General features: G+C 32.5%; 1 protein-coding gene across 1 annotated transcript; it reads right to left on the bottom strand.

The window, feature by feature from the left end:
• Positions 1-6,812: 6,812 nt before the first annotated feature.
• Positions 6,813-11,541, bottom strand: LOC148862455 (uncharacterized). The gene is made up of 2 exons (XM_088980542.1): positions 11,174-11,541; positions 6,813-7,469 (listed from the first exon to the last, which is right to left on the bottom strand). The coding sequence occupies exons 1-2, from the start codon at positions 11,363-11,365 to the stop codon at positions 7,008-7,010; spliced, it is 654 nt and encodes a 217-aa protein (XP_088836668.1). The 5' UTR covers positions 11,366-11,541; the 3' UTR covers positions 6,813-7,007.
• Between the last annotated feature and the right edge of the window lie 599 nt (positions 11,542-12,140).

Here is a 12,140-nt window from a genome sequence, read left to right as displayed (position 1 = left end):
TTGTTGCAAAACAAAGTACAAGGGGGTATTTGTCATAGACCCCATAATACGGGGACCCTTTTTTTTTTATTTTGTGTGGGGGGTGGGGTGGGGGGGTCATTTGAATTTATGAGCCGCCTTGCCCGGAATGTTGATCCTCTTCTTCTTTGCTTTTAACTTCTCTTTTAGGTCTCATTCGTTTTACATAAATTTACTTATTTTTCTAGGTAATATTTATTTTGGTAAATATATTTATCCATGTTCTTCTATTTTTTAGGTAAATAAGCAAATGACCATTTTAGCTATAAAAATGCACTAGCGGGGACCCGTGTGATACACGGGATTTATTAAGAGAAAGCTAAATAATAAAAAGGGTCATACACTAAAATACCCCTTATAGTTTCATGGATTTATTAAAATCTACCCTATAATTAGCATTTTACTAAAACACCACTTATTAATTTGTAATGAATTTAATCAATCTTCCATTAGATGGCAGTAGAAAATGACATTGTTGACCTTAATGTTCATTTAAATAAATTTAATCAGAAGAAAATAAAAAAATACCATTTTTGCCCTTAATAAGACATGGGCAACCACTCTATTGGCTACATTTGTTCAATTTTGTTTTTTATAGAAAAAAAGTGTTAGGGGTATTTTTGGAATAAAAAATCATAGACCTAAGGGTAAAACAAACACTCCTTAATGAAATTGTGTGCCTAAGGCTCCAACATCGATAATGAAATTAACCCCCATCCCCGATCCCTGATGGGGATGGGTTCCCCGTGGGGACCTGAATCCATGTTTTCAGATAATAGTACTTTTTAAAATAAATTTATAAAATAAACAAAAAAAATTTAAATTAAAAATAATGTTTTAAATAAGTTTTGATATATATATATATATAATATAATATAAATAATATAATAATATATTTAATATAAATAACATTTAATACACACACACACACACACACACACACACACACACACACACACACATATATATATATATATATATATATATATATATATATATATATATATATATAATCAGGGTCGGGGTGGGGTGGAGACCTCAATCCCCATCCCGACCCCGATCTCGATCGGGGATTCCTATTAATCCTCGTCCTGTCCCCGCCCCTATCCCGCCAAAACAATCCTCATCCCTAGCCCCATTGGGTTGGGGAACTCAGGTCCCTGTTAGGGATGGGAAAAATTGTCATCCCTAAATGAACCTAATAGAAACACTTAAGAGTACACAATTGTTTTATATTTTTAAAATTTTAAATAATTAATAATTATTCATATTTTATATACTACTTTTAATAAAATTTTTATAATACAAAAATAACAATAATTAATTTTAGTAAAGTTTATTTTTCAAACTGATGAAACCAACCAACCCAATTAACTCGACCCGAGTTCGTCGGTTTTCTAGTATTTTAGGTTGGATTTGGTTAAAAAATTTTCCAATTCGACCAAGTTGGATCAGTTCCACTTGGGCCATTTGTAAACCGACCAAAACTGAATGACCTAACCATGTATATATATTAATATTTAATATTTTAAATATAATTTTTAATATAAAAAATGGAAAATTTCCCATATTTCTTAGTCTAAAATGTTTAATATCATAAATCTAATTTTTAAATTTATTATTTAATAATCACACTGTAATTTTTAAAATTAAATTAAATTTTCAAGTTTAAATCTTTTGAACAAACTGACCAAACAAAAAAATTGACCCAAACCAATACAAATTGAGTGGACCGATTTTCGCAAAAGGTTAGTCAGTTTCAACTGACCAACTCCCTAACTTAACCAGATTAATTTGGTTAGCCAAATATCTTACGACCGCACCGAACCAATCATGAGCACTCATAATTTTAGCTAAATTAATAGTCTTATTTCTAATAAATAACAATAGTTTAATCTCCCATAATTATTGAAAAAATATAGCAAAAATACAAAATTATTAAAAATATATTGATAATGAAAAATACAATAATTACAAAAATTACAAAAATACAATAAGTACTAAAAACATATTAACTTAGTCAATGAATAGTATAATCTCAAATAATAGTTTAATCTCTACTAAATATGAATCAATAACTTATAAAAAACACAATAAATACAATATGTACAATAAATTAAATTTAAAAATTTTAATAATAGTAATTTAATCTCCAATAATTATTAAAAGTTTTCTATTAAATAACTTTAACAAATTAAATTTATACATACTTATTGAAAATACATTTATCACAAAAGATAATAAATATTAGTTTTAGTATATGTAATTATATAATAAATATAGATTAAGAGTTTAAAATTATTATTATTAAATATTATTTTTTTCTAAAAGTTATTTCTTGAATTAATACTTGATATAAGTGGAATTAATTATTTATAATATTATATAAAAATATTAAATTACTATTAATTTCAATATTATGTTATAATTATTTTTCATCTTTTTATATATATTTTTTAATTTTTTACATAATTTATTTATTTTAACTATTTAAAATCTATTTATGTTAAATATTTTGTTATTTAAAATATTTAGTTATTTTAAATACTTAAATAATATGTAAAATATTTAAATTTTAAAACATTAATTATTTATTAAATTTAATTTTCCATAAAATCATAATTTATACTATGTTTACATAATTTCATTATTAAATTTGTGATATATTAAATTATTATTAATTTAAATATTTTGTTATACTTATTTTTCTACTTTGAAGATTTTTTTTAAATTTATTACATAATTTCGTTATTTTAACTATTTAAAATCTAGATATGATAAATATTTAGTTATTCAATTATTTAAATAATCTATAAATTATTTAAAATTTTTTGTTATTTTAATTTTATTTATTTAAAGCAAATAAATATTATTAAATATTTAAAAAACATTTAAATTGATAATCCCGAAAAGTATAATTTAAATTGTTAGTACATAATTTCGTGATATATATTGTAAAAATATAATATTATTTTTTGTATTTTTAATAAATATTTTAAAGTTATTTTATAATTTTGTTAGAACATTTAAATATTTATTATTTTTTTTTATTCAAACTTTCTTTAGATAGATATAGATAAAAAGTATGGGAGAGGATAAATAGGAATTAGAGATAATTTAGGAGAGAAATCTCTACTAAATTAGAGATAGTTTTGGAGATAAATTGGAATTAGAGATAATTTATAAGATAAATAAGAATTAGAGATAATTTTGGAGAAAGTGGAGGATCGTGGGGGAGGTAGTTTAGGAGAAGAGATTATTTAGGTTATTGAGAGTGCATTTCGTTGGTTGTTTAAAAAATGACATGGAATTAAGAAAAATAAAAAATTCAAAAAAAGGAGAAAATAGATAAATAACTTCTCTCAAAGGAGAGATGTGCTGACATGGTAGGACCGATTTTAATATATATAATATATAGATTATTAAAAGGGACAAATTTTTTTTTTCTGTCCAAGCATTGACAATCAAGGTTCAAAATATCGTTATAAGGCAATACACTGATAGAGCATATCGACCTGTACCGGTACTATTTTTTTGTTTTTGTTTTTATTTTTTTTTCGAATTTGGTTCAAAGGGGTCGGTTTAAGGCCGATCTACCCCCTAAACCACTCACTGACCCAAAACACCCCCTGTAGGGGCGTATTAGAAAGGTTTGATATGATATATATTAGTCGATACGTGACGAAATTTTGATCCTTGTTGACAACTTTCCCCCAAATGGAAAAATTATTTACCCACCTTGGTCTTGCTCATTCGTGTAAGTGATACCCCAAAAAAATAAAATTTCTACATAAATCTAAAAAAAAACATGGGTATCTTGATCAATCAGAACCAAAATCCCATAGATTGACTTTCTCCCTCTCAAGATAAAAAAAATCAAAAGAAAAGATCCTTAAGGAAAACCTATGATGCTGAAAAAGCTTTGACCAACGAAAATCCCCCAGCATAAATTCTAATTGATTGGTTAAGACTTTTATGATACTGGTTGATTGGTTATAAATCTTTCTGGTATCATGCCTTTTTGGGCATCCTAGTCGAACACTTTCTTTTATTCCAAAAAAGAGTCTTATTGGTTAATAATAGTTATTCTCCTGGGCCTTTTTATCAATGCACCTGAAAAAAAAAGAGACAAAACAATACTAAAGCTTTGGTAGAAATCCCCTTGCCTAAGCTGGGCGGGATAACTTTAATAGGGGTATCAACGATATTCAAAAAATATCAGAATTCTTATTGAATAGTTAATCGGATTCAAATTCAGATATGACCTAATTTGATTCAATAAATATCAGAATTCAACTGATTATTTAATTCTTGTATATAATATATAAAGTATTTTATATAATTTATATATGATAATTAAGTTATAAATATTTTATATATTTATATACTTTATATCAATAAAATATTTATTTTATATACTTATTAATTATCTAAAATAATTAATTAATCAAATTCGAATTGAATCAAATTTTTGAATATTTAATCAAATTTGAAATTGGATATTAATTTTCCACATCTTTTGAATATCATATCAAATTCGGATATCAGGTTTTTTAATCGAATTCGAATTTGGATATTGCCTGATCCGATTCAAATTCAATAACTTTAGTTGTTGGAGGCTTGTTGAGAGAGTTAAGGGCTGAATACGTTCACCCATTCATATGCTCATGTCTATCCTTTTGATCAAAAGGAAATAGGAGGCAATTACTCTTTTACACCACTCTGGTAATGTGACATTCCCAAGAATGTATTCAACAACATAGACTGTTGAGAGCAGGGCTGGGATTCTTTGAAGTTTGACAATGCGTGTAAGATAGGAATGGAAACGGGGTGGGGTGGGGACAAGGAACCTCTCTCATCCCTGTCCCCATCCCTGCTAACGAGGACAAGGTTATCTCCATCCCCATGGGGATCCTATCCTCGTGAGGATCTCCATTCCCATGATTTTTTATAATGCTAACCATTTTGTTTTTATTTTTTATTTTATTTAAAAAATAAAAATAAAATAATTAACATTTACAATCGTATTAAAAAATATTCAACCATATTTTTAAAAATATTAATATATAGATGTATGTTTACGTATTTACGTATTTACATATTTACATATATATATATATATATATATATATATATATATATATATATATATATATATATATATATATATATTAGTGAGGATCCCATGAAGCGAGGATCGAAGTCACCACAGAGCAAAGAGTGCTCTCCCCGTCCTCGCTAATGGGAATGAAAATTTCCCCATCCCCATCTCTACAGGGGGAAAATCATCCCCATCCTTACCCCATTCAGAGCGGACTGCCACGGGGATCGAAGAAATGGAAAAAATTTCCATCCCTACTAGCGTAAGGAGAACTGGATTCACCTTCCCCAAATGGATGTGGATCAGTGGATGGACGGCCCAAATGTTTTTTAGATTTGGTAATGACTCATTTGGAATTCTGCCATCATTTACGGTTCCGCTCCACAGGAACAGGACCAACAGCCAGAGTTTTTTTTTTTTTTTTGTGCGTGTAAGAGAGACAGAATGAGAAACACAACGTAGGTGCCTCAGAGTCGGATCAAATCAGACTGTTATTGCTGTAACATTACGCAGGGCCAGGGCCTCTCAGCGGTGGTGGGCCTAAGGCTGCATTCACCTCGTTAAGAATGAATATTCGGTCAATCCACGTCCACCCACCAGGCACCAGCTGCCGTGGGCCACAATTTTCCATCCCCGTCCACCTTACATGATGCATGAATAATGAAGGGCCTCTAACTAAAATGTACTTTTCTAGCTTTCTATATGTTCATCGACATCGATCAGACATAAATAATAGACCATATATCAAAGGGTTGGACTGTATAGATGATCTGCGACTGTTGTAATAGTCACATATCTGGTTTATGTGTATACAACAGCGGCCTGACACTTTTTACCAAGTATCCATTAAGGCTGTGTTTGGTTTGAAAGAAAAAGTAGGGAAGGAAAGGAAACCCTATCTTTTCTTTCAAACCAAACACAGCCTAAATTATTGTTCATTGATATGATCTCTCTGTGGGCCTTCTGCTTTACCAAGAGACTGGTCGCGGCTAAGGCGGTCCAAGTCCCACAGTACCTCTGGTATCGGGTTGATGTTTCGGGATCACTTGCAGTAAGGTTGTATATGCAAGGTGCATGCCAATTCCTGCCTCTAACTCCCTGGCAACTGAAGATTCAACAGGGGCTGAGATCATCGTCAAATGCATTAGAATTGCAGAGGGTTCCTAATCCAACTTCTCACTCGGTTATTTACAGCTCTAGATCAGCGAATCAAGTTGCATGCTCTTCGGCTCAGTTTGCGGTGTCTAGTTCTAGAATTTTCACCTGGTCTCTTACTCCAATGGACTTTCCGAGTGGTTGATGAATGAAACTGGGCTACGGGGTTTCCTAAAAAAAGATAGTCTGGATCTGTGAGCCTGTTGTATTTGTTGCTGTGCCAGTCTGTTTTGGTTGTGATGGTCCCATATAGAGATAGATATTCCGTAGCATCAGTCCAGGATTTCAGGCCGACAGCCCAACACCCCATTTGAAGGTGTCGGCTTGCATCGTTTGGTAAGGCCCTGAACCCCCCAGTCCCAATTTAAGTTCTAATTGCTGCCCAGTGACCACCAGCCAAAGAAGGAAAAGCAAGGAGAGGAAACAAGTAGAAATACTACTTTTACTACTATAATCAATCATATATCTGTGTGTGTGTATGTGTGTATCAACTGTTAAAGGCTCCCAAACCCACTTGCATCCCCTCACAAACATTCAATTATGAGAAAATTAAGAATTTATGCTGCACAGGAATTAAGAAGTGTCGTCATATTTATGGTTCCATACAAGAATGCAATGAAGCAAAATGATATCCTGCTAGGTTTTCATCTTCTCATTCTTCAATCAAGACTTGAAATAGATAATGGCTTACCACCCTTGGCTTTAGATTCGAAATCCAATAAGTCAGGAACTTTTAATCCTCGTTGCTCAATCCCAAGGCTGGCAAATCCACACGCGGAAGCTCTGGCATTTTTAGAGAGGGGAGTGAAGAAGCTTCAGTCTGTGTGTTCTGTTCTGCATCCCGCTCATTCTTGCCCCTACCCATTATCATCCCCGTGACCACATTTCCAACTGATCTAAAAGGGTGGCTTAATTTATCCTTAACCATCAGAATAAGTGAGACCTCAGATAGCTGCCAAGCGGCAGTGAGAAAAATCATGATAGAAAGAAGCCAGTGAGTGAGAGAATTTTGTCTCCTCACTTTCTTTATCTCTTCCAATATCTCTTCACTGTCCATTCCTCTGCTTCCATTACTTGGTATATTTACATACTCATCTTTTACCCCTACTTTAACTACTGCAGATGAGGGTAAGTCTTTTGTTTCTGTTGGTGATTCAGATGGCTTCAAAGCATTGTCCTCTTTTAATGATTCCAGCTGTTTTAGGAGTGAACAGAGAGTTGGAGAATTAAAATTTGTAACAGATTATGTCTATAATCCACATCTTCATAACCAATGTTTCATCGAGTATAGTTTTACAGTCTTTATTTGAAAACCTTGGAAAATGTATGTAGTCTGAGTGAAAGATAGAAGTACTCCGAAGTTATTCTTTATTATGAAGTCAATACCAACACCGAAATCATTGGTTATTAGATATGACACGAGTTTCCACATTTAGCTATTCTATATATTCTTCTCACTGGCTACAGGTTCAATATCCAATAGACATATGCATATTCTCACGGAAAACCTGAGAAAAGGGAAAGGTGAAATTTACATGTAGGAAAAGTCTACATCAAAACATATCTTTATTTCTAAAGTTTTGCTCATTTATTTCCAGTGAAGCTTTCTCCAAAATCTTATCTTTATGGGTTATTAGTTATTACCTAATTATTAGTTAATTTTGTAATAAATTATCTTAATATTCACATAGTAAACTTCTAGTTCAACAAATTTTTTTCCTAATAGGGTTTAAATTTTAGGGAAATTGTCTAAAACTCACCACGAGTTTTCAGCATTTCTCTTAAATTCACCACAACTTTTCAAAATGTCTAAAACTCACCATGTCAATAAGTTTTTATTTTCCAAAACTCACCTTCTGTTAGTGCACCGTTAATGCTTCTTAATAGAGGTGTCCACATCAGCATAAATAACAATTTTCATGACCAAATTACCCTTAAATAGCGAGTTAGAGGAAAAGGGTGCACCATTATCCAATCTTTATATTATTCGAGTTTTTTTGTCTTTTTCAGTTTTCAATTTTCTTTTTTTTTTTGCATTTTTAGTGTTTTGTTATAATTTCCAATGCTTTTTATAATTTCTGTTTTTTTTTTCTATTTTTTACAATCTATAAATTTTCCTGTATTTTTTGTTATTTATTTGCAATTTCTGTGTTTTTCTATAACTTTTGATGTTTTCTACAATTTTTATTTTCTAATTTTGTTTTTCAATTTCTATAGTTTCTATAATTTGAAAATAATTTTTTTATTTTGTTTGCAATTTTTATAAATTTTATATTTTTTTGTAATTTCTATGTTTTTATGTATTTTGTATTTGAAAATATTTTTTGAAAATTTTCCTTTTTTTCACGTCTAAATATTAAAATATATATGTATATATTTTATGTTTATCTATGAAGGTTAAAATAGTAATATATTAACACCCATTAGTCTGTTTAACGTCAAGTTAGTGACATGGTGAGTTTTAAACATTTTGAAAAGTTGAGAGTTTAAGAGAAATGCGAAAAACTCATAGTGAGTTGTAGACAATTCCCTAAATTTTAAGACCTAAGACTGCAAACATTGTTTTCCTTCATTATGTAGGTACGCTCCATTTTTTTCCAAGAAATGGGAACTGAAAACAATTCCACACTGAAATGTTGATCTATTTCTTTGCCCCTTTTATGGTGAAAGTGTTGTTTGTCCCCTTAACACATCAGGGCAATCATAGCCTAAGGTTCAATTGGAACATTTGAAATATGGATGTCAATGCATAACCAATTTGAAAACAGGTCCAGCCTCAATTTTTTTTTTTTTTAAAGGAAGTATCTGAGCTTTCTTTATTGAGATACCACAGTTTTGCATGTCTTCTCTATTCCAAAGGGTCAGACATGGATGAGAAAAAATAGCCAGCGTCAAACTAGGAGAAATGCTTGAATGGAAATGCTGCTTCGCAATCAAAACTGCCTATTCTATGGATAAAGTTCTGAACTATTGGAATGTGTCCATGAATTCTAACATTCAGTATGGAAATTGTTAACTAATTCATTGTCTATAAGGATATCTCTAATTCATTGTGAAAGCATGTCAGATATCAACTGTTTTTGAGATTGAAAATGTGGAGCAACTATTATTAAGATGCTTGTTGGCAAGAGATATGTGATTTGGAACTAAATTTGGGTGGAATCAGGATAAAGTTAAAATGTGACAATGATATATTGACTAGCTACAGCACCTCTAAGAAGAAGCGACCTGTTGCAAGTTGAAGGGGCTAGAAGGGATAGGGGCAAACAAAAAGGATATGGTGTAAAGTAGCAAGAGATGATTTAAACACTCATAATTTATCAATGGATATGGAACTAATGAGAACTGAATGGTGAAACAGGATTCATGCAGCCAACCCATGTAGTTGGGATAAAGGCTTAGATAACTAGCTGAGAGAGTGCAGGCAATAAGAAAGCAGTTGAAGAAGAAATTTTGAATTTAAGATTTACTGTGATAGTATTAGGGTAGTTTTAGAGCGTAAGAATCAAGAAGGTGTTTGCGAAAGAGCTAGGAGATCCAATTTTCGGAAGAAAGGCAGGGAGTTAGAGGTGAACAGCATAGATATATGTGTCTAACTTGATGTAATTTCAAGAAGCATAAAGTTGCAGATGCATGCATTTGTATTGCTAAATACAAGACTTTCTTGAGGAGTGTTGTAATCCCAACTCAGGTGTCGATGACAGATGCTTTGGAATGTTGGGCTTTGAAGGAGGCATTCATGTCGCTGTGAATGCAGGATGACTAAAAGGTTATGGTGTTTGGGGACTCTCTTAATATAAAAAACTTGATGGACTAAACAGCTTCTGTGGGAAGTATAATACGACCATTGTAGATACACGGCACCTCTCAACTTGATCCTTCATGTGAATTTTTCTCATACTAGTGGATCAGGAAATCAATGCTTTAAATTTAGACCATAAACAAGAACAGTTAGATTCCTAATTGTGTTTCTGAAATGTCTGGAAGTTATTTGTCATTAGCAAATAATTTCTTTAACTCTAGAATTCGGACAACCATTAGGTCAAATATGGAACTTAGCTAATGTAAAAAACTATTTACTTATGGATCTACAGCATAATATAATGCCAAATTCCCCCTCCCCTAAAAGTAAAGAAACAAAAAAAATAATCTGGTTGCACTTGCAAAGCAATGAGGGATAAGACTAATATCAACACCTAACAGATAAAAAACTCAAAATATGAATCTCATGACATGGATAATAATTCCAGATGTATCGAACTAAATCTCTGACCAACAACCAAAATCCTTAATACTCAAAGCCTACAGTCCATGTGAACATTCAGGATTATTTTGCAGAATTAGCTAGGCAATAAACGACGACTGGTTTCTAATCCTGGGAATCTCAGAGGGAAGGGCCATTGACGGTTGGTACTCACGAAAAAATGTATTATCTAACACGTAACAATATATTTCCTTTTTTTTTTTTTTCCTTTCTACCGAAGAAGAGATGTATTATCTATAAGTTCCAGTACTCAGTTTCAGATTCATGACGCTCCTTGAGGAAAATTATAAAATCCAAAATAACAGCAAAATAGTAACACAAGGATGAATGAATTTCTAACAAATTACATACACAAAGCAATGCCAGATCCTGAATACAGGACATATAAATTCACCAAAATTAAGAGTCGGTAAAACTTTAATTCACAAATTAAAGAAAAAGAAGAAAAAGGTGGCGGGGGGGGGGGGGGGGGGGGAAGAAATTGATCATGGGAGAAAAGGGAAAAAGGGAGCCCCGAATGTTAAAAAGGATGCGTATAACAGAGATATGTATGTTTCTTTAACATGGCTATACTGTATATGGACACTCAACTTACGTTTAGATGCTTAACAACAAAGGAGACTGGCTTAAATTACCTGGGAAAGCAATCTAGAGAGCAACATCTGATCATCATCATAGTCACTGTCGTCGGCTGCGACCAAGCTATTGCCAGTGGATTTCTGCCGGTCTGCTCTGTTCTTCTTTAGGAGCTGCTGGATTGCCTGGTGTATGAGCTTGACCTCAGTGTTCGCATGGATACTCTCGTTATCCTTCGTCTCCGTAGCCATGCCTGGAACTGGAACTCTGGAAATCGACCCGATCAGCAGCAATCTATCCTACGGCTACGAGCAAAACCAACTCGGAGTGAGTGACAGTACATTTTCGACACACCTGTCAATGCATTTTTTTTTATTGCGTTGAAACTTGAAACGTGGCGGAATCAGCTTTGGGCATCCGATTTTCACTGCCACCGCCGGTTCCGGTGCCAACTGATACAGCGAAACGTATACGGTTACCGTTCAACGCTGTAGCTAATTTGTCTGCGAATGACACGAATCTTTCTTTTGCTGAGTGGGTCCACCAATGAGCTCCGCAGGACACATAAGCAGAACTGCAGAAAGATCGGATGAGTTGTCGCCGACGGTAGGGCTGTCAATTGACCAGATATACCTGTTCATGGGTCGGGCCGGGCCGGGCTTTATTAATAGATTTTTTTAAGGCTCAAGCCCGAGCCTGAAATTTATCCCATGTTGTTATTACTGCTTAAGTGGTTGAATAGAGAGAGAGAGAGTGAGAGAGAAATTATAAAGAAAAAATGTATATATTAAATTATAAATATATATATTTTAATAAATATTATATTATTTATATATTTTATATGATATACAAAATACATAATTTATAAAATATATAATAGTGAGTTGAGTCGGTCTTTTTTGACAAATCCCGAGCCTAACCCGTAACACAGTCGGACTTACTGTGTTAGGCCCGAGGTTAGGCCCGTGGGTCTAATTACATGACCAAGCCTGATCGGGGTGTGGGCCAAGCCGGGCTGGACCATCG

This window comes from Nelumbo lutea, chromosome 3 (assembly GCF_056320005.1).
Source record: "Nelumbo lutea isolate HS-2025 chromosome 3, American lotus-T2T, whole genome shotgun sequence".
Classification (NCBI taxonomy): domain Eukaryota; kingdom Viridiplantae; phylum Streptophyta; class Magnoliopsida; order Proteales; family Nelumbonaceae; genus Nelumbo; species Nelumbo lutea.
This window is presented reverse-complemented; position numbering and strand designations above follow the sequence as displayed.

Coding starts and splice junctions, on each gene's coding strand:
- LOC148862455 (XM_088980542.1), bottom strand. CDS start 11,365: ATGGCTACGGAGACGAAGGATAACGAGAGTATCCATGCGAACACTGAG. Junction 7,470..11,173: donor TCTCTAGATTGCTTTCCCAG/GTAATTTAAGCC, acceptor CTCCTAAAACAG/CTGGAATCATTAAAAGAGGA.